The sequence below is a fragment of the Penicillium alfredii genome (assembly GCF_028826965.1).
Source record: "Penicillium alfredii strain IBT 34128 chromosome Unknown utg000001l_segment0_segment0, whole genome shotgun sequence".
Taxonomy (NCBI): domain Eukaryota; kingdom Fungi; phylum Ascomycota; class Eurotiomycetes; order Eurotiales; family Aspergillaceae; genus Penicillium; species Penicillium alfredii.
In genome coordinates, this window is record NW_026622698.1 from 2,423,835 (window position 1) to 2,449,895 (window position 26,061).

Consider the following 26,061-nt stretch of genomic DNA (forward strand, 5'->3'; position numbering starts at 1 on the left):
TATTCTACCTCGTCGCACAAGCCGTCACATCGTTGCATGCTCAGTAAACCGAGTGGTGTCGAGGGGGAAACGATAGCATGTTGGCCAAAGCGTGGAGGCCATAGGTACTCAGCTCAATATCTGGCCCCTGACCGGTATTCTGAAGCCATTTTGTAGTTTCAGCATGACTGGTTTGTGGCTCAAACCGAGTCAACCTTCCAGTTGTATTCACTGTGAATCTGGTCCTCCACCGTTTCCCGGATGAAGCCATCCAAATGTGTCCGGTCCGCCTCTTCATCCATTGCGACATCGCCGTCTGCGCTGGGAACCGCTGCGCCTTGACAGATAAACAATGCCTGTTCTCGAACAGCTTCCCAAATTTCAAAGTCGAATCGCCCTTGGCTCTCGTTGAGGAGCAGGTGCCCTTTGGAGGAAAATGCAAGCGCGTGAAGCGATGCGGCAGCTTTGGCGCCACGGGGGGAGACATCGCGGATGATTTCGTTAGAGATGGTCACTCCTAATGTCGTTGCTGCGAAGGTCATGGACAGAGGAACCGAAGCCGAAAGCAGGGCAAGCAGCGAGGTATGCAGAAGCGCGGGCAGGATAGTGAGGTACTATACATGTTAGTCCAGCAGGAGTGAGAGCGAAAGACGTATACTCACAGAATCACCACGCTCTACATTTCCACCTCCAACAATAGCCAGTGTAATGACCACGCCTCTTCGAGGGAATCCCTTCTCGCGCCCCAATACCACCTTTCCCAACACGCTGCGCAGAATTCCCTCGATGTATCTTTCACCAACACCAGCAGTGGTCGTCCCAGGCTTCACAAAAACCTCCACGGTCGCTTCTTCGGGTTTCAGGGCATCGCGGCGAGTGGGGAGCTCAATGGGAGCGTTGACGGCGCCGAGCACATCGTAGCCGGTAGTCGGGCACTTGAAGGAAGCCGAGCCATCGGCCCGGTTCAGATTGGAGATTGAAGCTGTTGGGCCGACCATTGTGTGTGGGGAAGGGCAGGATGGCGATCAGTGGGAAGTGGTGTGAAGCTTCAAAGATCGCGGGACCTCGATTTTTTTGAGTGTCAGGCACGCTGATTGGCTTACAGTGGGTCATAAAGTACTAACTACTTCCAGTCTTGTTTGTCCACCATATATTTCGCATGTACCGTCTACTTTGCCAGTGCATCGCATATGAATATATTGACTAGAAATTCTTCTAACTCGACACGCGACAGTCCTCGGACGCTGACTTCTTCGGACATGGAATCCCACGCCATGCTGCCGAGAAGCCAGCGGATGATGGCTTACCCCCGGACTCAGAGACCATCCAATCCAGTGATTGTTCCAAGACCTTGGTGTCTTATGGACCGGAATCGTTGTAAGCTGTCGCTCAGAGCAGAGCAGCCGAGCCCTCTCCCTCCACTCATCGCCTCGATGACATCGTGGCGTCACAATGTGATTCGAAGATCCCTCCGGGCTGTGATGGATCCCCTCTTTTTCCAAGGCGCAATCGGCATGGGTGATGATAGATCGACTGCGTTGTGGTTGTTGCTGACATACCTAAACAATGCGCAGATTCAAAAAGAATTCCTCCTGTGTAGATCTTGCAAACTTGTACTCAACGTCACATGCAGGTAAGGTGATATATTTCTTTGGTTTTGACTCGCATCCCGAAAGTTCAAGATATGATATCTACTTCGAGGGAGGGGGGAGGGACTGGATTCTCGCTCAACAGAAAACAAAGGAAATAGCATAGGATATCTATATGTATATAGAACTGTATAATACAAACGATTTAAACCCCTAATATCTTGAACTCTGTGTAGGATTTACTTGAAGCAAGGCACGTGACCCGTCCACTCAGAGTCGAATCTCACTCTAGATGTATTCTCCTCCATATCACGCCAACCCCTATCTTGCCAAGCCCAAAATGGGTCTTGAAAACGCACAGCTAGCCACTCTACAGAGATCATGCCAGGCCTGCGCTAAAAATAAGCGACGCTGTGATAAACGCTGGCCCCGATGCAGCCGATGCCTGGCTCGGCGAGTCGATTGTGAATATGTGAATATCCCATTAACTGCCGAGGCTGGGCCGAGACCTGCAAAAAAAAATATGTCCGCGGCTTGTATCATACCGCATGTCGACCCGCTCGCTGATGCGCCCTTGCGACTGGAGATTGCCAAAGAATATGACCCACTCGTTCTCCAGTTCCTAGTGAACGGAATGCGGGAGCAGCCCATTGCATTCGCACAGAGCCAGAAGACGGTATTCATTCATCCTGATCTATACACCTCAGGCCTTCCGGATTCAATCCAGGAATTACACGGTCTTTGCAGACTACACGCAAAGGCGACTCAGAAAAGAAACACAAGCAGCCTTCGTCCACTACTCTGCCAGAAGTTTGCCGATCTCTATCGCCAGCTGAGCCATGCAGCGACGTTTGAAGAGCTTCTAGGCTGTTCTCAGGCCTTGATTCTGATCAAAGCTATGATCATCTTGGGTGAAGACGATGATCAAACCCCGTACTCTGAAGCTGTCAGCTACATTCTCGCAGGGATCGCTGGAAGGCTCTGGCACCAGGCCCCTATTCAGCTTCCCCAGAATCTCAGTCCTCGACACGCATGGATATTAGCCGAGAGTGTTCGGCGGACTATTATCATGGCTTTTTTGCTACGCAGTGTCTACTCGCTCAAGACAAGAAAGTATTCCGTTCGCACCCCGTTCGTGGACGCATTGCCTTTCGATGTTCGAACGTATCTGTGGGATGAAGGAACTGAGCAGACATAGTTGGGGGTTGTGCCTGAATCGCCTCATTCCTTGATGTCTTTGCATGAATTTGCGAGTGGGGTGGATGCGGGCCGAGTGCATGATATCTTCTGTCTCAGTGGGTTGATATTTGCATCCTGTAAGAGCAAGATACCATCCATTATCACCTTTCCACCCGTCAAACCCTACATCGACAGCTGAGTTCGTGGAACTTGGCCCATGGACCGTCTTTAATCATAGTGAGTATACATATATCTGATTTTGTATTCCTTCATAATCCTCGATCTAATATCGTTTCCAGCCCGAGCTTACCGCAGAAACTGCTTCAACAGGCCAGCGAGCATCTCGGTCATCTGCTGATACATCGTCTGCCTCTTGGTCTCGAAGGCATCGAAAATGTCATTGGCCGAGCCCACCGGGATCTGATCCTCGCCCTGCAGCAAACGTGACCAAACTTCGTCCATGAATTCCTGCAGCGGCATCCCAATCAAGTGACCATCCTTCAGGTCTGGCTGGTGCTTGGCATCGTGCAGCTCCGTCTGGACGGCGGGAGGGTAGATTTCCAACACCTTGATGTTGCCCGGCCCATCCTGCAGCTGCGTGCGCAGAGCCAGAATGAAATGGTGCAGGGCCGCCTTCGAAGCACCATAGTTTGGGCAGCGCATCATGGGCACCAGCGCCATTTGTGAGGTGGTGAATGCAAGGGCAGTTTGAGCTGACTGCTTCTGGAGGTGGGGAATGAATGCCTTGGCCAGGCGTACGGCCGAGGTGTAGTTGGTGATCAACTCCTGGTCGAAGATGTCCAGGTCGACAGTGTCCGGCTTTGAAAAGTCAAAGGGTCGCTGGATCCCCGAGTTCGCGAAGACGCAGTCGAGATCAGGGTTTTCTGCGATGATCTCCGAGGCAAACTGAGGGATCTGATCAAGTAGTTGAGATTAGCCTGGGGTTGCAGTATGCTATCGGTATTCTGCTCAACTTACTTGCTCGAGATGCATGATATCAAAAGCCTTGGCCTTGACTTGAACATTGCCATGCTGTGCCACCAAAGCATCCAGATTTTCCTGCCTCCGTCCGCAGACGATCAACTGGGTTCCATTCTCGACGAGCTTGTCGGCCAAAGCCTTGCCAATCCCGGAGGTGGCGCCAATGACCAAGACCTTTTTGTAGGTAAACGGCATGATGAAGAAGGAGGTTAATGTACAGCGAGATTGTGTCAGAGTCTTGCGGAAGTCCCAATACACGACTTCAATACTTCCATACTGCGGTGAGGTATTCTACATTGAAGCTGGACTACTTCCATCTCTGCGGAGACTAAACCAAATGCAGTGGAGCGCCCCACGGCCCTCGCTGCTGCGGACGTTAAGCCCAACTCAGACACAATGCAATGTTTCAAGTTGCGAAACTATTTCCAGGGTCCCTGCCTCCTTTGCCGGCCCTCGGAGAGTTTGCAAACCCGATTGATAATCGGTTGTCTATCCCGGAGACTCCGCGCCGCAACGCGAGTGAGTCATAGATCCTTTGTGCACACGTTGCCACAATGCTGCGATGCGTGGTTGACTCCCCTCAAACAACCAGAACAACCATTCGAAGGACCCAAGCCACATTGATAGCAAGAACTGAGCCCAGGAAGATCAATCGAAGCAATGTTGATGATTTTGCGAGCACATTTCCCGCTTGGAATAAGATCCGCACTAGCAACGTGGAAAACGAGACCACCCGCGACCATTCGTCATTGACCTCGGAAACAACAAGGAGCATTTGTAATCATGTCTTTTCTCGGTGAGGTTTTTTTTGGGTATAAAGATGAGCTTGTTCTCCGCATTGTTGTCATCACCAACTACTCACTTTACCACTCCCATACTCCCATAAACTATCGCCTTCCTTGCATCTATTCCCAACCCCTCCACCATGTCTACTCAAAAGGCTATTGTCGTAGCCGAAGGCAATACCGCGAACGTTGTGACTGACCGACCTATCCCGACCCTCCGCGATGACTACATCCTGGTTAAGACGGTCAGTGTGGGCCTGAATCCCACCGACTGGAAGCACATTGCTTACCTGGCGCCGCCGGGCGTGACGGTGGGGTGCGACTATGCGGGCACGGTGGAAGCCGTCGGCAAAGACGTGCGCAAGAAGTTCAACAAAGGCGACCGCATCTTCGGGCTGGCACATGGCGCCAACGCCGTGCAGCCCGAGGACGGTAGCTTTGCCGAATACATTGTGGTCAAGGGCGACCTGCAGTGGAAGATCCCCGACAACCTGAGCTTCCAGGAGGCGGCGACGCTAGGCGTGGGTATTTACACCGTCGGCCAGGGCCTGTATCAGAGCCTGAAGCTAGCGCTGCCCACCGCCCCGATCAAGGACGCCACCCCGGTCCTCATCTACGGTGGCTCCACCGCTACTGGCACACTGGCGATCCAGTTTGCCAAGTTGTCCGGCTACCATGTCATCACGACTTGCTCTCCGCGCAACTTCGACTTCGTGCGCAGTCTCGGCGCCGACGCCGTCTTCGACTACAAGGACCCCCAGGCACCCGCCGAGATCAGGAAATACACCAACGACAACCTCACCCTCGTCTTCGACTGCATTTCGCTCGAGGCTAGTGCCAAATTCTGTGACAATGCCCTGTCTCCCGCCGGCGGCGACTACAGCGCTCTCTTGCCCATCAAAATCGACCGTGAGAATGTTCGCGACCGCGCCACGCTAGGATATACGGTCCTCGGTGAAGAGTTCGAATTCGGCGCTGGTAGCAAGATCCCGGCTAAGCCAGAAGACCAGGAGCATGCCGAGATGTTTGGTTCCATTGCTGTGCCTCTGTTGGCGCAAGGAAAGATCAAGGTGCACCCGCCCAAGGTGGGCAAGGATGGCTTGAAGGGTGTCTTGGAGGGGCTGGATCTGCTCAAGCAGGATAAGGTCAGCGGCGAGAAGCTGGTTTACAATGTGGCGGAGACCCCATGAGAGTCTTTATTTTCATGCTGTACTTTTCCATAACTTGTTTCAAGTGAATTGCATCAAGTACGTATCTCTCATTTGCCATCTAGCCATAGAGATATCCAATAATGGAGGTACACTAAACCAGGGGGGTTGACAGAATAGTAGCCTGATAGAATCCGATCTATACCAACATGCGGGCTGGTCAAGCTGTGATAGAAGGCATGCCGAATTTTGAATCGGACTGAGGAATAACAAAGAAAGTCACACTAATCAAGCCGATTAGGAATAGCAAGAAAAGAAACACAGATGGTGATGCGTAGCATCTACGAGATCCGTATGGCACCGGACAACATCATCTATAGCACTCCACTCAGGACCTATTTTTCGATGCGCTCTGCAGGCCAAAAGACACGATCTAATTATGCGCCAAGAACTTTCGTGACGGAAATACGCAGGAATTTTTTTTTTTGCGAATTTCTCGAGAATGTCGGTCTGTTCTCATGGAGTGGCGATGTGGTGATTAACAGCTTCGCGGGGTTAAGCGCTTATTGTCAAGGCCCCCCTCCAAGTCCACCGCAACAACTGCGGGCAATTAACCTCCTTTTGCACACATATCGAGTCCGCGCAATCCCAATTCCACAATGAGGGTACTCTGTCTGCACGGCAAAGGGACAAGTGGCGCCATTTTCCGGTCCCAGACGTGTAAGTGAACTCCCCCAGTTGTGATGACCCATTTCCCGGGAATTCGCCGAGAATTAACAGCTTCCCCACGTCCAGCATCCTTCCGCGCTAAACTGCCAGACCCGGACATCGAGTTCGACTTCATCGATGGGCCATTTCCCTCAGACCCCGCCGCAGGCGTCGACCTCTTCTACGCGCCGCCCTACTTCTCTTTCTGGGAAGGCGACAGCGTCGATAACGTGCGCGCCAGCTGCGCCTGGCTGAACGACTATATCGTCAAGAACGGGCCGTATGATGTCGCCCTGATGTTCTCGCAGGGTTGCGTGCTGGGGTCTAGCGCGCTACTCCTCCACCAGGAAGAAACACCGCACCTGCCACCACCCTTCAAAGCCGCCGTGTTTGTGTGCGGCGGCCCGTCGTTGAATGTCCTCTATGACCTAGGCTTCCATGTCTCGGCTGCGGCGCGCGAGCGCGATACGGCGTCGCGGTCGGCGCTGTCGCTGCAGGCTGGGTCGTCGGCTGTGTTGACCCGGGGCGCGGATCGCTGGACCGGCCTCAAGGCGCTGGACTCGGGGCTTTCGGAGGAGGAGTTACGTGCGGAGATCTCCTGTCCTTCTCGTATTACGGTTCCCACGGTCCATGTTTACGGGTCGAAAGATCCTCGTTATGCTGCTGGTGTGCATCTCTCGGCGATTTGTGACCCTGCTACCTGTCGTACCTATAACCATGGCGGCGGACATGAGATTCCCCGGACGGATGCTGTGAGTCAGTCTATTGCGGCGCTGTTCCAGTGGGCTGCAGAAGAGGGGAGTGGCTCGAATTAGAGTCAGGGCTGGTGGGATATGCCTTGCATATAGCATGGTGTCTTGTTTTGGCCTTCTGGCATCTAGACTCTTGAAGATTTGCATCGAGATACAATATTACGCGGAGATATATTTCTCATATGACAATTCAGATAACGAAGGCAGTACTTTCATTCGGTTGTAGCCGCAGCGGATGCGATACTCACGCTCAGGGTTTAGCATGGCCCCCTTCGCGGGGAACGTACATGTAGACCTCGATCCCACCATTGACCTCAGCCTATTTCCCACAAGGTCTCCTAATGCTGCCCGAGTGGGTACCGATGCCATGCCAATATATTGCACCCAATGTACATCTCACACCCAAGTCCTCTTATTGATAATGATCAAGCTACCATCATTTGATCTAGGGAAATGCCAGTGATTTATATATTGAGGGTATTCTGAGTAGCTCCGGGGATATTCTTCTTGTGGCACTTAAGCCGCTGAATGAAGCTTGGCGATTGGCAAAACACCATGCTCCTATTCCTAACGTACATGCATGGACCTATTAGGTATAATATTCGGAAGCCGTGTTTACGTTATCTTTGTTTTGGATCAAGGTTTGTTCCTCAGGCTAGGATAACTTGACGGTTCTGACCATTGAAACACTATGGACGGATTCCAGTGTAGTAGCTCACAACTAGAATACAAATAGGAGAACTAATCGTTGTTTACGTTATTTATAGGATTTGAGATCAACGAGTGTACAGCATAAGTGGAGCTGCCTCGGCTACCTACGCGCCAGATATACGTCTATGCCCAACTTGGTCACATTCCTTCCTCCTCCCACCCCCCTTTTTTGATTTTTAACTTTATATTTAAGAGCACATGTCCTTATGAGGTTGTATATCCCCCAATATTTCCGATTAAGCCATCCCGTACATCTATGGGTGCACAGTATAGCTCACGTGATCGCGAAAACAAAACAAAACCCTCGGTGTCCCTATCAATACGAGTCTCGAGAATAGATAGTGATCACCTAACCTGATTATCTCAGGCACCGGTCAGGAGCAAGCCATCCACTACCGCCCTGCAATCGGTGCTGTTTTAATAATGCCAGCATCGACGCTCATTTCTTATATACCCTGGTGATTTTTTTTTTCGGTTTCTACGGTCTTTTCACATTTTGTTACAGCTACACACACTTGGGCCCTTCTTCCGAATATGTTAAAGTCTATTCTGCGGTCCTTGCCCCGGCTAGGGCGAAGATGGGCACCACTCAACTTCTGCAATCCCAATTTCGTGAAGATACCGGCAAGCCAGATGGTTGAAGAGGAGAATATTCCCGGTTATGTTGCTGCCCGGTATTATCCTACTCGAATAGGAGAAATCCTGAAGGACCGATATCAAGTTGTGGGAAAACTGGGGTTCGGAGCTAGCTCAACTGTGTGGCTTGCACGGGATATGGAGTAAGAGCCCCATAAGATATGCTTACGAAACCTCTTCTCCTGCAATCGTCTCGCAGAGACGTGTTGACTTATCTAATATATAGCCGCCGCCGTTATGTTGCCCTCAAGATCTTCATCAAGTCTGCTTCAATGGGACAACAACTGGATGATGAGCTGCGGATATACAAACGAATAGCCGTCTCCCAAAGACATCCAGGTCATGAATATGTCAGATCGTTGCTCGATTCTTTTGACATTGATGGACCCGAAGACAAGCATCGTTGCCTCGTGCACCCTCCGCTATGGGAGAGTGTACTAGCCTTCTTATTCCGGAACCCAATACGGAGACTACCCACACCAGTTTTGGCAGTTACACTTCACCGTCTTTTTTTGGCATTGGACTATTTACATACAGAATGCAAGATCATACACACTGGTATTAAATTCTCCCCCAACCTCTACTTCTACTCCTTACTTATCATCCTATCAGATATCAAGGCCGACAATCTCATGTTCGGTATTTCTGATGATTCAGTCTTCACTGATTTCGAAGAGACCGAGCTCCAGGACCCCTGCCCGAGGAAAGAGGTCGATGGAAGGGTGATTTATATTTCCCGTAACCTCCGAATGCCCAAACAGTTAGGTGCGCCTATTCTCTGCGACTTTGGCTCAGCTGTTTTCGGCGACGAAGAGCACTCGGAGGATATTCAACCCGATATCTACCGGGCGCCTGAGGTCATTCTGGAAGTTCCATGGACATATAGCGTTGATGTGTGGAATGCGGGCTGCATGGTAAGGAGAATAAGGAGAACCATATTTCCCTCGCGTCATAGAATATTTTTAGCTTATATCACAGATTTGGGACCTTTTCGAGGGCGGGTCCTTGTTCAGTGGCCAGGACTCCGAGTTCCAAAGGTACCGGAGTCGTGCTCACCTTGCCGAAATGATCTGCCTTCTTGGTCCACCGCCACCAAGCCTCCTTGCACGAGGAAAATCGACCCCGAAGTTCTTTTCGGAAGATGGTATGTCACCAGATGTCTTGTTGTCTTCGGGGTAAATTGCTTACTGCTTCTGACCTCGTAGGTGAATTCTGCGCGGGAGTTTCGGTGCAAGGACATACTCCATTGCAGGAGAGGGAAACTTCTCTTGAGGGACAAGAAAAGGAGAAGTTTCTTCGCTTGGTGCGAAAGATGCTCCAGTGGGAGCCGGAAAAGCGAAGCTCTGCTAAGGAGCTAGAGCAGGATGAGTGGGTACAAAATGAAATACATAAGTAGTTGTCTCCTTTGTGCTGAATGCACCTTTCCTAGCATTCCGCGACAAGGAAACTGTTTCAAGGCACCAGCGAGAGAGATACAAAGCACAAATTGAATATCCTATTCTAGTAAAAGAAAGAAGCGAGCGAGAAATAGGGGAGTTGGGTGAATCAAGTGAATGTTAATAGCATAGTCTTCGGGGGTCTTGTGAAACCCTTCCTCTATTCATTTATTATATTTAGGAGCACAGGGTCAAATTGCATATCCAGTTTCGATTCTTCTGTCATATAACAGCAATATAACAGCATAACAAAGGGAAGATAGTGTACTCATGCAAGGCGAAAAAAATCTGTGCCTTGTTGAAGCAAATACTGATCAAAAATAGATGGATGTATTCCAAAATTATTCGACCCTTGATGTTTTGCTTGTCTTGGTTCCCCTATACTTAATAACGATCGACATCATAAGTGCCAGAAAACTTTCAACGCTAATGTAGCCAAGTAAACGCCCGAGATCTATATCTCTGGGGCCAATATCCATACCCCCACTGATGGACATCTATCCCAAGCCGGCGGTCTCCACAGGGCAGCCTTGTTTAGGGTGAACTAGCGAATGGAGTCGACTTAGAGCGCACCGTCATCTCTGCCACCGCGACAGATGAATGCTAGCTAAACTATGTCTTTCACCCAGACCAGATGTGCAAAGAGTTGGTGCACACGGAGTAGCTCGGTGGAGATAGTTGTATTGTGTGCCTTCCTTTTCCTTTTCCTTTTTCTTTTCTTTTCTTTTCTTTTTTTTTTGTTGTTGTTGGCGAAACTAGATAGCCAGGCTCTGGACTAATAATTCATTGGTGATATTGCTACAGTAGTTCCCGGTGCTTGTTACAGTAATGAGTGGCGCGAGAATTGACTGATCTACATTTATACGCAGACCCAAATATTGACGAAACACAACACTGGTTGAGGCCCACCCTGCCTCGCCTACTGCACGCTTATTTGGTCTACTGGGACGGTTCACGGTTCCATGATCCACATAGTTTCTTTGGGTGGACAACGAAAAAGGGGCTAAATTAATTAAGCTTGATCGGGTCTTGGGGAAAACCAGGAAACTCTAATATGCTCGATTTCCCGCCTCTTGCTCGATGGCTGTTCGCCAGATTCAACTTCTTCGTCAAACATGGCCGAAGAAACAATGGCATCCCTTCTGGCGGAGGACGAAGGGTTTCCGAATGACAACATCTTTGCGACAATTCTGTCCATTGCCCGTGAAGTCAACCAGGTCGTCTTTCGTGACCCCGCGAAAGGTGTCAACGCGAGCCATGACCAATTGATCACCGATGTGGTTCATACGCGACACCAGTTGAGAACTCACCTCTCGTCGTACCTTGATCCTCAGAATGGATCTGTCTTTGCGGAGCCATTGATGATATGTGTATTGACTCCTGCAAACTACGAGTATACTGTCGCGATGTTCGCGATCCTGGCGCTTGGTGGAACTGTCATGCCTCTCCGTATGTACCGATTCATTTCTAGATGAAACCATGCTCTAGCTGACAAAAGTTCCTTAGCAACAAACTCGACCCTCGACCTCGTTTTGCATCATCTCTGCAACAACCCAGTTAAATATGTCCTCGCAGGCTCCGACTTCCGCGAACAAGCCGAACAGACCTTCCGGCCTACGATGCAAGTCGAGCCGATCCCAATCATGAATGCCTGCCCGGACAAATTGTGGGATCTGCCCAACCTCAACATCGCGGAAGAAATCACCATTCCCCAGTCCCGCCCGGGTATCGTGTTCTTCTCGTCTGGATCCACCGGCGTCCCCAGGGGCGTGGTCCACAGCCGAGAATATTTCTACAACAAACCTCGGCTGAGTCCCGATGAAGGCTGGTTGGTGCATCGCCCGGCGAGTTGGCTCGGAGGAACCTTGCCTTTGGCGACGGCTATCATGGGAGGTGCTCGAGCTGAGATCATTCATCCCCACGCCCCCGCCCAAGAATTCTGGGATCGACTACGAGAGCGCAATATCACGACCCTCATGACGACGGTAGTGCTATGGGAAAAACTGGCCCGGCATTACAAAGATCAACTTACGAGGCACCCTGATCGGGATCAGTATTTCGCGGGGATGCAGAATGTGCGGACTGCTATCGTTGGCGCTAGCGTGCCGGTACCGTCTTTGTTGAAGTTCTACCGAGAGGAGCTTCGCAAGCCGCTTGCCATTGGATACGGATCTACCGAATCTGGTACAATCATGAGCGTCATGTCGACTGAAGAAGCGGAGAGAACCAAGAAAAATGTTAGTGGATTCGAGTGGCATGGCTGATTGATTACGAGACTGACAGCTTCTTGTAGCGGGGAATTGGAAAGCAGTTATCACCAAAACACCCATTTAAGCTATCCGAGGGCGATAGTGGAGAGTTGCTGATCGGTGGATTGACGAGTCTTCTGGGTTATCTCAACGATGAAGCTGCAACCAAGAAAGCCTTCGATGAAGAAGGGTACTTTCGCACTGGCGACCTGTGCCACAGAGATGGAGAGTACTATTTCTTTGACGGGCGCGCATGTGTGGACTGTGAGTGTTCCCTCCATACCATTGGGTCAACGCCAACTGACAATATACAGTCATCAAAGCCGTTGGCGGGCCGGTCCCGGTGTGTGAGCTAGAGGATGTCGTTCAAACGCTCGATTACCTCCAAGACGCCTATGTCATTCCCGTGGAGGATCAAGTAATTGGAAGACGAGTTGGAGTCATTGCTCGACCGTGCACCGACGGAGTCAACCTGGCAAAGTTGAGGACTGATTTATCTTCTCGAGTGTCTCCTCACATGCTACCCAGTGCCTTCCGCCCTCTTTCCCTGCACGAGACTCTTCCGTTGACGTACACGGACAAGATTGCGAAGAAGGAGGTTATGAGGAAGTTCTTTTCTTGCGACGCTCAGGGAGGTTGCCAGAGGCTGTGGAGTTGACTGATCTCGAGTTTCAATGACTCCTGGAAGAAGTATAGAAATTACTGATAATATTCCCTTTGAATGAATGTATTATATTCAATACCAATGTGGCTTTGTCTCGGCCGTTGGCCGTAGAAAACAAAAGACGAGATACCGAAGAGAATCGACAGCAAGGCAAACATAGTCCTATTCAGCCATAGAGACCTAGTCCGCGTAGAGGAACAAGGCCACCGGCAAGGCTTCGAGCGAGACCGTTTGCTGCGAGTAGCATACTCAATGATGACCAAGTAGGGATTGAATAGTCCAGTGTTGTCTCTTTTGGGTATAAGCTCAATTAAGCTCGAAAAATTGAGTCAGCTTGGAGTGCAAGACAGATACATTGGTACCCACCTAAGATAGGCATATATCGAGTAAGGTTATATTGGCATCTAGTTTGTTAATCATTATCCCAAAGAGTTCTATTTCAAAACCAGTGTTTTAAAAGGACCTTCATTGTAAATGAATGACACAAAAGAAATTATTGTTTCTACCTACGTACATAATTCTACTAGGGTTTCATATATAGATAGAGGTTACAGTTATCTTTTATATGAATTCACTAAAAGATTTGAGTTGTAACTCTATATAGCGTCGGATAGAATCTATTTCCTAGTAGGTAAGTAAGATATATAATTCAGAAGACACAACTTAGCTTCGTGATGAAGTCGAAGGTATTGAAGAGTAAAGAGAGAGGAGGGAGGGGATAGATTGGGAGTCGTATAAAGAAAAGACAGAAAATACACGCAAGAAAAAAAAAGGGCTCTTTAGAACAACCAGGGATGTTTGGTGTTTGGCCTTGTGACCACGGGTGAAGTGAGCCGGCCGCCTACAATTCATAATCACCAACACTGTCTCAGCTGCTGGGGACGTGGGGAAGCGCGTCACCGTCTACTAACACCCCCTGATTGTTGACTTGGGGGAGGTAGAAGAAAAACATAAGGGAGCAAACAGTTCCCCAATTAGAATGGTGGAAGGCCTCGTAGGAAAGCTAGCGATTTAGAGTCACCTGATGATAGGTATATCTTTCCTTAGGTAACAGAATGGTTCAAGCCATTCCTGGGCTTTACGTTGTTTGAGCAGTCGATAATACCTTTCTACGATAAATGACCAGAGAGAACAAAGCGTTCTTCACTCCCCTAGGTTTGATATCTGATGGTAAGACTAGATCCCAAGACTTATGGTGCATGGGGCTACCGAAACAGAGTCGACACTTATCGCAACTGAAATATCAAGGTGCTCAGACACAGTACAAAGTAGGAGATACGGGGAAGAAGACCAAGGCCAGTGGCTGAATAAGGGTTATCCGCTGATTCGAAAACCAGACCACCCAAAAGTCCCCATCATCCGCTTCCGAACCCCTGAACTTAGCAGCCTCTCAGTTATCCTCATCATCCTGGAACTCAACCCAGGTCTTCATCTTCGCCCGCACATGCTCACCATACAAAACGAAGCCCTCATCACCATCAACAGACCGCACCAGACAATTCTCCCCAGGCTCAAAGAAGAACGGCACACTGATCCGACCCAGGGCCCTGCCCTTGCTATTCTGCTGGCCTGTCATCGCAGCAGCAGAAGAAGTCAGCTCTGGCGCGCACACGCGATGCATGGTAGCGACGAAGCGCCCGCCCGACACCTTGGCCATCAGGTCACCAATGTTAACCACAAGCGACTCGGGGATATACGGTGCGGCGACCCACTCGCCCGAGGAGTTGCGCACTTCGAGCCCGCCGGTGGAATCCTGGTGCAGGAGAGTGAGAATACCGCTGTCGGTGTGCTGTGTGCAGCTCAGTTTGACTTCATCTGAGCCGGCAGTGCCAGACCCAGATGCAGCAGAGCTGACGGCAGGGTAGTGCAGCAGTCGAAGCGTGCTCAGCGAGTCCTCCAGGTATGGTGCAAAAAAGTCCGCCGATTTACCCAGCGACACGGCCAGCAGCGAAAGCAGCTGCGAGGCGAGCGTCTGCAACTCGACGTAAAGCTTCTCAAGCTTCGCGCGAGACGGGAAGACACTCGTATCGGGCCAGACGTTCGGCTCGGCCAGGTTGAACTTGGACGACGGCGCGACGGACGAGGTGGTGTGAATCGGCTGCGCTGGTCCCATTTCGAACCCTTCTTTCAGATTGTCGGACGCTAACTCTGGCTGCGTGGGGAAGTATCTTCCATGCAGTATTTGTGTCAGTGATTACATGCCAACATTAAAGCCAAAAAAGCTGGTGGTCCAAGGTTATTGACCCTCGATATGTGTTATGGTGGTCGCGCCGGAATGATCGCTTGGCGAGCTTCATCTTCTCCTCCTCAGGCAGTGCGAAGAATTCTCGTGACAGCTGGAAGACGTCTGCGTGGTTGAAGCTCAATGGGACGTTGGTCAGGTAGGCGAAGCCTGTCGTGGCGAACACCTCGTAGAGTCGCTGGCCCAGGGTGGTTGCTTCTTCTGTGGAAGGCCCTGAGGGCGACCCGAGAGGGCCAACATCGACAACGGGCAGAGATGAGAAGGTGGTGGTCATTTTACAATGAGTGGAATTCGAAAAAATGAAATGAAAGCCACACGACCAGGGGGCCTTGTGTACTTTATATACTTGGGTGGGCCTGTAACATACTCGGATGGTAAGTATCCAAACCGCGTTTTACTTGCGTGGGGCTTTCATAAATAGGCTGGGTCGCTCGTCTGGAGACACATTGTAGCTTTTATGCACGTAGGAACCGAGTATAAAATTTGAATGGTTTGGTAGCTCGAGATGGAACATTGAGATGCATGGATGCCTTTGCTGCTCGGTGGATAATAAGCCGCATATCAAAGTAAGGTATCCTTGCATCGAGCTGCCTATTACAACGGACAGCATGATCAAAGATACGTCATAATCTAATTTGCCTATCCGGCTAGCAGCATTTGGCTTGTGAACTGACTAGGATGGGTTGCAAGTACCCTAAGATTGATTGTTGGATATAGATGGCTGAGACTATATCATGAGAAACAAGGCGGACACGGGAGCTTGTATATTATTCCCATAAAAGGCAAACAGATGCTAGGCTGGCCACTCGGGAAATACTTTTAGCTTCTCGCACACGCCATGATCTACCCCGCAATGCTCTATTCATGTGCCCCGAGACAGCAGTGAGGCCTTTACTCATGAAGCTTGCGTGATAGGTCCCAGTGAGCAACGAGCGGCAAATACCGAGAGAGATAATGCAGAACCTACTTTCCACACTACATACTCTGGTAGGTATCAAGGTAAGTGGAATTCCAATACATACACCTCCCCCCGTGTCGTACTCCAAGACCCACCCCCACTTCCCGCTTGGAAGGTGGTCGTGTGTTTGCCCAAACAGACCCGACCGAATGAAAACCATTCTATTTGATGACTCCCTCGGGTTCAACATGCCCTTTTGGAGGTTGCGAGCGGCATGGCCCGCCGGATCCACCACCTGCCGATGTGGCGTTGCTGACCTGAGCCAGAAGCCATAAACTATACCTGCCATGACCAAAAGACCCTCGAAGTGGGGGGTTTGGCATATAGCTAGCTACTTTAAAGGCAAAGCTTTTGTGGCTGACAGTTTGTGGGGTAAGCCATCTAGGCAGGGTATATATTATTTTCTACCGTATATACATTAAGCCCTAGGGGATAGGACGAGGTTGAAGAGCTGGATGATAGAGAAAAAAAAAAAATGTCGCTGATTCTTGCCATGTGCCATGACTCATGCTATTAAGCGCGCTGATCGGAAGGCAGCTCGGCCACGCTATTGTATCCCTGCAGCTCGGCGGGATTCATCTTATTCCGTGACCCTGTCGAAGGATCTACCGAGTAGCCGTGGTCTGAGTAATAACTCGCCTGAGAAGTCTCTGGTTGGAAAGAGGGAGGAGCAATGGGCCGGGAATCCAGTTGGCTCAGGTCGGATCGAGTAGAGACGGCGGGATGTTGGCGCCTCGTGAGGAACCAAGTGATCGCACCTAAGATGCACAGGCCCGCGACTCCAACGCCGACTCCTATCCCAGCCTTGGCACCGTCGCTGAGCCCGGAACTGGAGGAGTCGGCAGAATTGGATGATGGTGATTTTTTGGGCGTTGTCGAGGCAGATATTGATGGCGTGGGGGTGGTTATACTGGCAGGAAACAGGCCGTTTGCCAGTTCCACGGTGTCGCCGTCTGTGTTGTTGGGCTTGGTATCGCAGGCTGTAATGAGGGTTTTCATGACTACGCGATCGGGTCCGTTTGTCAGCTCAAGAGGAAAATATTGAGGAGGGTACGATGGGGCATACAGTTGGCCATTACTTTGGTGGTATCCTGCTTCTCTAGACAATCGGCGCATCCGCTGCCATACCCGATGAGGGCACTCGCGTTCCAATTGCAATAATCGTACTGCTTGGCGAAGTCATGTTTCCCTCGGATCCAGCGCGCGGTCAAAGGAGCGTGCAACGGATCGCAGCTTTTGCTGCAAGCTGATAAACCTGGGTTACTTTGATAGGTGAAGATGCATGTCTGCAGAGCAAATTTCAAGTTGTCTGGACTCGGGAACCTCGATTAGTGACTCGCGCCCATGAGGCAGTTGAGCCATACGGAGGCGTCGGGGTGGCACTCACACAAAAACCAATACAGGTCGGTGGCGTATGGATTCAGGTATGACGAGCTTTGGTGTTCGCACATCACACAGTCGCGGTATTTTCTGCCCTGGCCGGTGTTGTTGAAGTCTGCATCACCGCAGACTACGTCGTGAGTGAAGGTTCGCTCGGATCCGTTGCATGTCTCGTTACAAGGACCCGGAATCACAACCTGCATTGCAGAAGCGCCCATGAGTAAGGTCCAACACAGGACCATCACCGTCGACAAGCGCATGGCGGATTCACGGGGTAGATCTCGTCCTGCCAGCGGGGAGTGCGTATAGATGATAATTGAAAGAATTGCCCATCGAGTGGCCAGAATATAGGGGCCGCAAGAGGAGAAGAGCTGCCATAATTAATCCTGATATGGCTGCGATCGTCCCGGTCAGGCCTCCCGGCTGCCAAGTGCCAAGTCACGAATGATCGCAAGTCATTCCTCGATCCCTTCGCGATGTTGTGTGACTGGCGAGCGTGCGGTGGGGCCACACGAGACTTGTCCGACTGTGGTGATACGCCGTGGCCCTCAGAAACCTGCAGAAGGATTAGGGGTTCCACTAGGAAGACGGGAAGATGTGGTTCGTCAGGGTCTTTCTCCATGGGGGCGAGCTGGTTAAATTTAATTTTAGAATTGTATATATTTAGATTCTCTTCTTTCTTTCTTACCGTATTTTCTGATATCGCCCCTTCCTTCTATTTACCATGAGAACGCCTCTTCGAACAAATCCACCGTCTTCTCTCCCTGTACACTGCGAACTGCTTCTCGCACGCTATCTCCCAGCCCCCCGGGGCCGCAGACACTGACCGCCAGCGCCCCAACTTGCTCTGCCTTCTCGTTTTCCAACAGCGACGGGAAGCAGGGTTTGCCGTGGTGCACGCTGATCGGCACACTAGCTGGCGCTGACTGGGTCCATGGCGTGTCCGGGGTGGAAATATATTCCTCGACTGTGTCTTTGTGAGCGGTGACGAATATTTGCACCGACAGCATCAATTCCCCGAATGGGAGGTATGTCTGTCCGTTGGAATGGGCCGAGCTGTTTAGGGCAGAATGCCCTAGGATGGCCGTCATCCATCCTTGGATCCATTCGAGGTGATCTGTCCGCAAGTTAGCGAGAAATTGCGAAGGCGAGAGAAGACAACATTACCGAGACTCCGAACCATCCACACCAAATGCACCTTTCGCGTGGCAGTTCTTCGGGCGGCGAAGGTGTTGACCACCTCGTGCAGGTACGACATCGGATGGGTGATGCCAATGCCTCCAGCAATCAGAAGCAAAGAGCCATAAGAAGCGAGCGAATGAATGCCACCTGCGAGGAATTGAGTCAGCGACGGGAAAAAGGAAATCGCAAATGCGACCTACCGAACGGACCCTCGGCCAATGCCATAGCCTTAATGCGTCCTTCGGGCGACTCCTCAACTTTCTGTAGGAGCTTCTTCGTGAACCCGTCCTGCCCCTTGATCAAAACCGACATTGTGGTCGTCTGCGAGCCTCCGATGAGCGCCGCAAACGAGTCACTCGAACTGCGCTTCTCATCGAGATCCAACGACGTCGCCTTACTGGATGTCCAAGCAACGGTGAATGGATGAGAAGTCCACAGTCCCAAACATGGCATGTACAGGTACATGTACTGTCCTGGACGGAAACTCCACGGTCGTGATACTGCAACATCCACTCGAGCGACGGATCCGGATAGTGCTTCCACCGTCGCGGTCGTGAAGCGCCTGCCGCAGTTTCTCCAAATCAGAAGTCCTAAGCGGCCGGCACGCTACTAGAGATCAGTATTCAGGTGACCAGATAGCACCGCGGTCCAACTCACATCCAGACCCCACAGGATCAGTGTCCCCAAGAGGACTCGCTGCTGTAGAAGGTTTTTGAGATGATACCATAAAGCCACGAATGACATGATGGCAAGGGCTATGTGCAGATGAAGAAAAAGTTCGTAGAATGAATGTCGGACCGGCGACAATGATTGCAGGAAGATGAAAACAAAACCGAGGAGGGCCTATTTGGGACATGTTAGAAGTATTTAATGTCTTATCATTGTGACCACATACCACGAGGCCGTAAATATAAAATGGCATCCTCCAAATCGTATAGAGAATATAGTCGGTGCCATCTACGACAAGTCAGCAATGAATCGAGGATATAATTCAAGGTATACATACTGACGTAGGCCTGGTTGGCCAAGACGCTGCCCATATGAACAATAGCATTGGCAGCGATCACCCGCCCCACCCAACGGTGCATGAAATTGAACGCATCGAAGGATAGCCCCAAGAGCGGCATCAAAGGATTGTTGCGTCCGGCGCTCAAGACGAGACCGGGTGTATTCATGACAGCCAAGTGACCGGCGGCGTACTTCAGCTGGAACATCTTCTCCGAAAAGTCCTTCCACCAGTCAACGGTGACAACCATGAAAATGAAATTTAGCGACAGATAGACAAGCAAGAGAATCATCTCCAGTCGGAGTGGTGGAGATCCCATATGGAGCCGGAACATTCGAAACTCTCTGCTATGACGATTGCCCCAGACTGGCGCATAGAAGAAATGTTTCTTCAGGCTTGCGTTGACTGGACCTGTCCGCGATAGCTGTGTCTGGTCACCCCCATGAAGAGCCTGTTTGGATCTTCGACGGTGCCTGAGCCGGACAACCAATCCCCAGACAAACAGACTGACGACAAAGCCACCGACAACGAACAGAGGAACCGCGATCTCTGGGTTCATTGGCGGCTCACCCGGGCCGCTTCCTTGGAGCTCGACGCCCATCTTGCCATGCGGGGGCTATAGACAACTCAACTCGAAACCAAGAATCGATTGGGGATCGATAAGGGAAGGAGAAAGTCGTCGTTCACAACCACCCAAGAGCGTGGATGCCCAGAGACTCCTTTAGGGCTCAAAGCCAAGTGGAAGGAGAGGGGGTACGTGGGGGACGAAACGAGAAGATATTTAAAGACCGCCAGCAGGTAGAAATGTGGACAGAAGGGCAGAGAACTGAACAGGCCAAACCGCGTTGTATGAGAAAATACGGGGCATCCTCCCCGAGGCACATGGATGCCGTCATCGATTCCCCTGTCCCTGCAAGTTTATTCTGACAGAAAACGAATGAAAACATCGGAATTCTCCAATTGAGCAACTTCATGCATCTGTGTCTCAGATCGTCAACGTAACCAACCGAACTGGGAGAGGGAAATCTTGACAATTTAGAGTTATCCGTGGCATGCGGGCGGTAACTAGCGGCGAACGAGTCCTGGAAGACTCGTAGCTTGGGGAAGACCACTACTAAGGCAGTAGAGCAGCAGCATGCGTAATCTCTTGTTTCCGAATGTGACATTTGAGAAATTGGCAGCGGAGTATGGGGGATTGTGCTGGTCTAGACGCAGTTCGTTGTTGTCGGCAAGCCGAAAACGGAAAGTTGATGGACAACCCAGTTGGGTTCGACTCCGGGACATTCTTTTTTTTTATTTTATTTCCTAGAACACCCGATCGCGGAGATCGACATGAACAAGAACGCAAAGATAAATCGGGTCGTTATTTTCAACTAACTGAATATTTGCCCTGGACATGGAGCGGTGAATTTCTGCGCTTTTAGATATTTCTATCGCCTCTCATTCATGTTTCCGACGTCATGCAGCGATCGGCTCGAACGTGGCACCGAGATCCCCGACTGCGCTACCCGGGCATCTGGGACGCAACTGCAACGCTGATACACAATGGTCCAGTTTGAACATGTGGAGAAAGGTAGTAGTTGACGCCGCGGCCCATCGCCATCCTCGCCGATTGAAAAACTTTGATCTCCAGCAATCGATCGAGTCTTGCCAACCAGTGCGAAATCCGACAGGGGAAAAGAAAGCCCTGCGTGGATCATACTCAAAAAAGTCTCTTAGGTTACTTTGCGGAGTTCAATTCCGACTCTTTCTCATCGGCCGATTTCCTTCCTCGCGCCTGCTCCCATTCGTTTTCGCGGACCGCCCAGAGGACTGCCAGCGTGGTTCCTAGGCTGATTCCAAGAGTCATGGCCAGGCCTAGGACCACACCTACTGTGTGAGTTGTAGCGCGGACTCGCCGGAGATCCGAGAAAGCGAACCAAATGAAGACAAGGATTGCAGTGTCCAAACATAGCACCTCAAGCTCTTCAGTGGAGATGCCGCTCACCAGCACGAATCGAGGCGCTGCTATAAACGATCGGATGAAACTTTTATCCAAGACGAAAGAGGTTGCCTGTTGAAAAACGTAGACCAAAATCAAAAAACGTCTCAGATACTGAACATCCTGCTTCCCGTATAAGAGCTCAGGGCTTCTCAGGGCCGGTTTTCCCAGCGAATAAAGTCGTTTGAAGAGATAGAGTATGATAGGGAAAAGGACATGGGCGATTCCCCAGGCCTGGCTTGGAAATGAGGACGATGTAAGGGTGGAAAAGATGGGAGGAACATATGTCACTAGATAGGCAAGTGGGAGCATTTTGGCCATTGCCAGGTCAACTGCCCTCGGCGAGGGATAATAGACGGACTTTGACCCCGTGAAGAAAACAAAAAGGGCAAAGTAGACCGGCGTGACAGTACCCCAACCAAAGAAATAGGAACCCATCCCGAATGAAAGCGACCTGGCTTGTGTCAGGGGTTGTTTGGGAAAAGCCAATATCAAAGATCTTACCGGCCCAGGAGTTGCATAAAGAAGCCCCGACGGTAGGATTCAAGGACGATGATGCCGTTTACTGCAGTTGCAGACATTTGAAAATATAGCTGCAGGGCGTGTATGTAGTCGAGGTGCAAGAACAAGCCTAACGAAGTCGATGAGCCGGTCTGAGCATCGTCGCTTGCTTGCCAGGGCAGAATGTAACGAGCCAGTAGTATCAAGGCAAATAAAGTGATCCAAAAGAAATTTGCAAACTTGGATCGGGCTTCTGGCGTTATCTTGACCTCATCGTCGAATGGCAATAAACCACGGCGAGAAGGAAGGGGTAAATGGTGCAACGGGACGGCCAGTGTCACCAACTGGGCGAGCATATTCGTGAAGACCTCTATGGGAATAAAACGAGCTATATGCAGCTGGATAAACTTCAGGAGGGGGGTTTCTAGGGCATCCATCCTCTGCGTTGCGCGAGAAATCTTGAACAATGCCTCAGCCTCGGGGGCTCGCTTCTGTTGGTACTTGCGAAAGACCTCTTGAATGCTGGCTTCATCTATCACTTCTTGACTCTCAGTGATAGATTTCAGCTCGTTCGCTAGATATGCTGCTGAAACAATACCGTTGTTCCCGCCTTGGCCCTGGATTGGGTTGGCCTGATGCTGGGTGATTAGTCTCGTAATATGCCGTAGTGAGAGAGTTTGGCATGGTTGTTCCTACCTTGTGCCAGGAGTCGCCCATCAACACCATTCGTCGATAGAAACATGTTTCAAGCACCCCTTCTTCAAGAGGAACTAGCGCAGAGGTAAGTTGCTCGTGGTATAGATCACCGAAAGTGACACCAGGCTTGATGAGATCGTTTTTGTAGATCGCAGCGAGCGCATCATGCTCTTCCTGTGTGTATCGCGGAATGGACGAGCCTTGTGTTTTCTGGTCAAGCTTGAACATGGCGATCCAGAAGAGCTTGTTGTTTTTCCCACCCGCACACAGGTAGCTGCGGCCATGCCTGTAGTTTTTGAAGGCCTGGTCTTCAAGGGTGTTTTTGGGTGCTACCGAAGTGCCAAAAATCGCCTTGTAGGTGCACTCAAATTCTGGAAGAAAAAAGAATCAAGGTAAGCATTGGATCATACGTGCTTCTCAAAGCTTCCCATACCGTTTTTCTTTTTTGTCATCTGTCCAGGGTCTTCGACGTTGGAGAGACGCTGCATCTCTTGAAGGACCTGACTATGGACTCCGTCGGCGCCGACGACAATATCACCTTCAAAGACGGACCCGTTATCTGTTTCAACTTTGGCGCCATCGGCGGAGCAGTTGATTTTTATGACTCGACATGAACTGTAAACTCTAGACTTGTTGTGAAGATTCTCGAATAAGGTCTCAATAACTTTCTGCCGGTCTAAAAATCGCATCTTGTAGCCCATCCTAGCATGTCCGTTAATATTCGATTTTGTCCAAGTATAACGAGTACCACCGGGGACTCACGACGCCTCCATCCATCTCCCTATTTCAGGCACGTCTCCACACGGGTTGCCATACTCATCATAGAAACAGAACGAGTTGACCGGAGCACTAAGCTTTTTGAGCACATCGTAACACCCAAGCTGCTCGAGAATGCGCGATCCATTGGGGTGCATGGCAAACCCAGCGCCAAGGTAGGGGGCGATTATCTTGTGTTTTTCAAGCACTACGAAATCCATCCCGTAGCGCTCAAGCATATTGGCCAGGGCCATGCCCGTGACGCTGCCACCAACGATGATGACCTTGAACGGAGCCATTTTTATGTGCGAAGGTTTCAGAGCTCGGAAATTATGACAACGGGCACATCGAGAGTTGAGTCAACGATGGTATTTATAATGTCCCAGCGCGTCAGCCTGATGAGCCCCGTCTGACTGAGCCGTTGGGGGCCACTGTAGTACAGCATTTGTTCGGACCCGCCTGTGGCGGCTAGCATCCCCCAACAATTCCTCACAAAAAAATAGCGCTTGCATATTAATACCAACAGGGATGAGGTTTACTAGAAACAAAACTCCTTTGCTCGTTTTGCCATCGTCGCTTGTGGCCAACATATATCTCGTGAAATCAAGAAATCCGCGGGACTCATATATCTTACCTTGAGATGAGAAACCGTACCCAGTTATGGCGTCTTCTATGTGAGTCATATGCCAAAAGACCCGTGGATGTTTTTATAGATTGGATACTACTGACTATTATTATGATCTGTTTCGGACTATGCCTCCCTTTTTTCCCGAGCCCTGCCATAGAGTTGTTCTCTAGAGCAAAAATGACAAAGTTACAGCGGAGGAAGAAGCGTAGTTATCATGCTCACACGATTATGACATTAGAGAAATATAATTATATAAGATGTGAAGTGGGTCATTCTACACTGAGAGGATTCGACTTTGCCCCCTACGTGCCCCCCCGACCCTCTACACCTGCTACAGTTGTGAATCATTGTTTGAAAAGAATCAAACAAAGATAGATAGAATATATAATTATAAAACTAGATTGAAAAAGGGATAAAAAAAGGTTTAGAAAGTAGAGATACAAAATAATGGAAATCAATTAAGTCATTTCGGAGAAAAATATTAAGACAATAATAGTAGTAGTAGTAAAATAGCTATCTATATATTTAATGAAGAATAAAACCTCCCAAATAGGATAGTATTCAGTTAATAAGCCTTTTGAATCCAATTTTTATTCTTTACTATATCTTTCAAAACCGCCTGAGCGAAGCGAAGGTCAGCGGCTTGTGAGTACTAGAGATATTACACCTAGAATATAAGGACCTGTGATACTGCAGGGGCTCGTGGACGAAGAGGCCACGGAACAACTTGCGCAGGTACGTGTCCTCGGGCCTTTCGTCGAAGCGGAGCGAGCGAGAGTAGTTAATGTAGGCAGCGAATTTGTAGGGAAAACCACGACAGAGATCCTCCGTTGGGATAGTCATTTTCTTCTGTATAATGCGGCCATATTTCTGCTTCTTGGTAGCGGCCTGGAGGCCCTGCCAGGGCAGGGAGCCACGGCAGAAGTAGACCATCACGTAGCCGAGCGACTCCATATCGTCACGGCGTGACTGCTCGACACCCAGATGGGTGTTGATACTGGCATATCGGGCAGTACCCGTAAGGTTCTTGTTCTCACGGTAGGGGATGTGAGAGTCTGTCCTCGGGTCACGGTACCTTTTGGCCAGTCCGAAATCGATCACATTGACCTGGTTGGCACGCTTGCCGATACCCATCAGGAAATTGTCAGGCTTAATGTCACGGTGAATGAACAATTTGGCGTGGATGTGTTCAATACGGGTGATGAGCTGGTCGGCGAGGAGCAGGATGGTCTTAAAACGAGAACCTGCGGTCGCAAAAGCTAAACAGATCCTCCAGAGACTGGGACCCAGGAGGTCGATCGCCATGGCATTGTAGTCATGTTCGGTACCGAACCAGCGGAATATGGGAATACCGATACTGCCGGCGAGAGATTTGTAGACACGGGCTTCGTATGCCAGCTGAGGGTACTTAGCCTTGACGCTCTCGAGCTTGATTGCTATCTCCTCGCCGGAGACGATGTGAGTGCCCAGGTAGATGTCACCAATGCTGCCGCCACCGATCTTGCGCCCGATGGCGGTACTTATTACCGACACGCACATCTGTCGTCGTCATTCTTGAATTGAATTGAACCGGGAGGAAGAGCGGCTAGCTGTGCGAGGGGACGGAAACTTGAGAAAGCAAGCGAGAATAGATGCTGATCAAGTACCAAGGGCAAGCCCTCGCAAGGTAAGTCGGTGGTTTTGGCCTTTGCATTACGCAGCGTCAGGGGTAACTCTGGTGATCTAGGAGGAAGAGAGATAATGGATTTGGGGCCAGTTCAGCCACGCTATTGGGTTGGTATCAGCTCGATTCGGACGTGCCTATTTTGCTGCATACCGAAAGTAGTTTGGGGTTTCATCGCCGTCTTCATTCCCACGGACCGTTGGGATCCACCAAGGGTCACTATAATTTGAACGTCTTTATGGTCTTGTCGG

At 50.4% G+C, this 26,061-nt stretch overlaps 13 protein-coding genes across 13 annotated transcripts; 5 read left to right on the forward strand and 8 right to left on the reverse strand.

Moving 5' to 3' along the window:
• Positions 1-179: 179 nt before the first annotated feature.
• On the reverse strand, positions 180-977 carry NUU61_000941 (putative exosome complex subunit Rrp46; the record flags this gene model as incomplete). Its single annotated transcript, XM_056651524.1, has 2 exons — positions 180-593; positions 642-977. 2 exons carry the CDS (start codon positions 975-977, stop codon positions 180-182), a joined length of 750 nt encoding a protein of 249 aa, XP_056516374.1.
• Positions 978-2,091: 1,114 nt separating this feature from the next.
• Positions 2,092-2,766, forward strand: NUU61_000942 (uncharacterized protein; the record flags this gene model as incomplete). Its single annotated transcript, XM_056651525.1, has 1 exon — positions 2,092-2,766. The coding sequence occupies one exon, from the start codon at positions 2,092-2,094 to the stop codon at positions 2,764-2,766; it is 675 nt and encodes a 224-aa protein (XP_056516375.1).
• A 287-nt stretch (positions 2,767-3,053) lies between these two features.
• On the reverse strand, positions 3,054-3,923 carry NUU61_000943 (putative short-chain dehydrogenase/oxidoreductase; the record flags this gene model as incomplete). The annotated part of the gene is made up of 2 exons (XM_056651526.1): positions 3,054-3,662; positions 3,726-3,923. The coding sequence occupies 2 exons, from the start codon at positions 3,921-3,923 to the stop codon at positions 3,054-3,056; spliced, it is 807 nt and encodes a 268-aa protein (XP_056516376.1).
• A 730-nt stretch (positions 3,924-4,653) lies between these two features.
• On the forward strand, positions 4,654-5,703 carry NUU61_000944 (zinc-binding alcohol dehydrogenase family protein; the record flags this gene model as incomplete). Its single annotated transcript, XM_056651527.1, has 1 exon — positions 4,654-5,703. The coding sequence occupies one exon, from the start codon at positions 4,654-4,656 to the stop codon at positions 5,701-5,703; it is 1,050 nt and encodes a 349-aa protein (XP_056516377.1).
• A 617-nt stretch (positions 5,704-6,320) lies between these two features.
• Positions 6,321-7,184, forward strand: NUU61_000945 (putative EF-hand calcium-binding domain protein; the record flags this gene model as incomplete). The annotated part of the gene is made up of 2 exons (XM_056651528.1): positions 6,321-6,381; positions 6,457-7,184. 2 exons carry the CDS (start codon positions 6,321-6,323, stop codon positions 7,182-7,184), a joined length of 789 nt encoding a protein of 262 aa, XP_056516378.1.
• Positions 7,185-8,465: 1,281 nt separating this feature from the next.
• On the forward strand, positions 8,466-9,864 carry NUU61_000946 (uncharacterized protein; the record flags this gene model as incomplete). Its single annotated transcript, XM_056651529.1, has 4 exons — positions 8,466-8,611; positions 8,695-9,382; positions 9,447-9,612; positions 9,674-9,864. The coding sequence occupies 4 exons, from the start codon at positions 8,466-8,468 to the stop codon at positions 9,862-9,864; spliced, it is 1,191 nt and encodes a 396-aa protein (XP_056516379.1).
• A 1,155-nt stretch (positions 9,865-11,019) lies between these two features.
• NUU61_000947 (class I adenylate-forming enzyme family protein) lies at positions 11,020-12,811 on the forward strand (the record flags this gene model as incomplete). Its single annotated transcript, XM_056651530.1, has 4 exons — positions 11,020-11,353; positions 11,411-12,141; positions 12,198-12,417; positions 12,468-12,811. The coding sequence occupies 4 exons, from the start codon at positions 11,020-11,022 to the stop codon at positions 12,809-12,811; spliced, it is 1,629 nt and encodes a 542-aa protein (XP_056516380.1).
• A 1,396-nt stretch (positions 12,812-14,207) lies between these two features.
• Positions 14,208-15,333, reverse strand: NUU61_000948 (isopenicillin N synthase family dioxygenase; the record flags this gene model as incomplete). The annotated part of the gene is made up of 2 exons (XM_056651531.1): positions 14,208-14,985; positions 15,062-15,333. 2 exons carry the CDS (start codon positions 15,331-15,333, stop codon positions 14,208-14,210), a joined length of 1,050 nt encoding a protein of 349 aa, XP_056516381.1.
• Positions 15,334-16,530: 1,197 nt separating this feature from the next.
• Positions 16,531-17,016, reverse strand: NUU61_000949 (uncharacterized protein; the record flags this gene model as incomplete). Its single annotated transcript, XM_056651532.1, has 1 exon — positions 16,531-17,016. One exon carries the CDS (start codon positions 17,014-17,016, stop codon positions 16,531-16,533), a length of 486 nt encoding a protein of 161 aa, XP_056516382.1.
• Positions 17,017-17,039: 23 nt separating this feature from the next.
• NUU61_000950 (uncharacterized protein) lies at positions 17,040-17,657 on the reverse strand (the record flags this gene model as incomplete). Its single annotated transcript, XM_056651533.1, has 2 exons — positions 17,040-17,263; positions 17,405-17,657. The coding sequence occupies 2 exons, from the start codon at positions 17,655-17,657 to the stop codon at positions 17,040-17,042; spliced, it is 477 nt and encodes a 158-aa protein (XP_056516383.1).
• Positions 17,658-18,116: 459 nt separating this feature from the next.
• Positions 18,117-20,186, reverse strand: NUU61_000951 (ferric reductase family protein; the record flags this gene model as incomplete). The annotated part of the gene is made up of 6 exons (XM_056651534.1): positions 18,117-18,514; positions 18,565-18,726; positions 18,780-19,185; positions 19,237-19,422; positions 19,475-19,536; positions 19,586-20,186. The coding sequence occupies 6 exons, from the start codon at positions 20,184-20,186 to the stop codon at positions 18,117-18,119; spliced, it is 1,815 nt and encodes a 604-aa protein (XP_056516384.1).
• Positions 20,187-21,305: 1,119 nt separating this feature from the next.
• NUU61_000952 (FAD-dependent oxidoreductase) lies at positions 21,306-23,818 on the reverse strand (the record flags this gene model as incomplete). The annotated part of the gene is made up of 5 exons (XM_056651535.1): positions 21,306-22,020; positions 22,071-22,705; positions 22,764-23,134; positions 23,197-23,465; positions 23,526-23,818. 5 exons carry the CDS (start codon positions 23,816-23,818, stop codon positions 21,306-21,308), a joined length of 2,283 nt encoding a protein of 760 aa, XP_056516385.1.
• A 938-nt stretch (positions 23,819-24,756) lies between these two features.
• On the reverse strand, positions 24,757-25,686 carry NUU61_000953 (serine/threonine protein kinase; the record flags this gene model as incomplete). Its single annotated transcript, XM_056651536.1, has 2 exons — positions 24,757-24,766; positions 24,830-25,686. 2 exons carry the CDS (start codon positions 25,684-25,686, stop codon positions 24,757-24,759), a joined length of 867 nt encoding a protein of 288 aa, XP_056516386.1.
• Between the last annotated feature and the right edge of the window lie 375 nt (positions 25,687-26,061).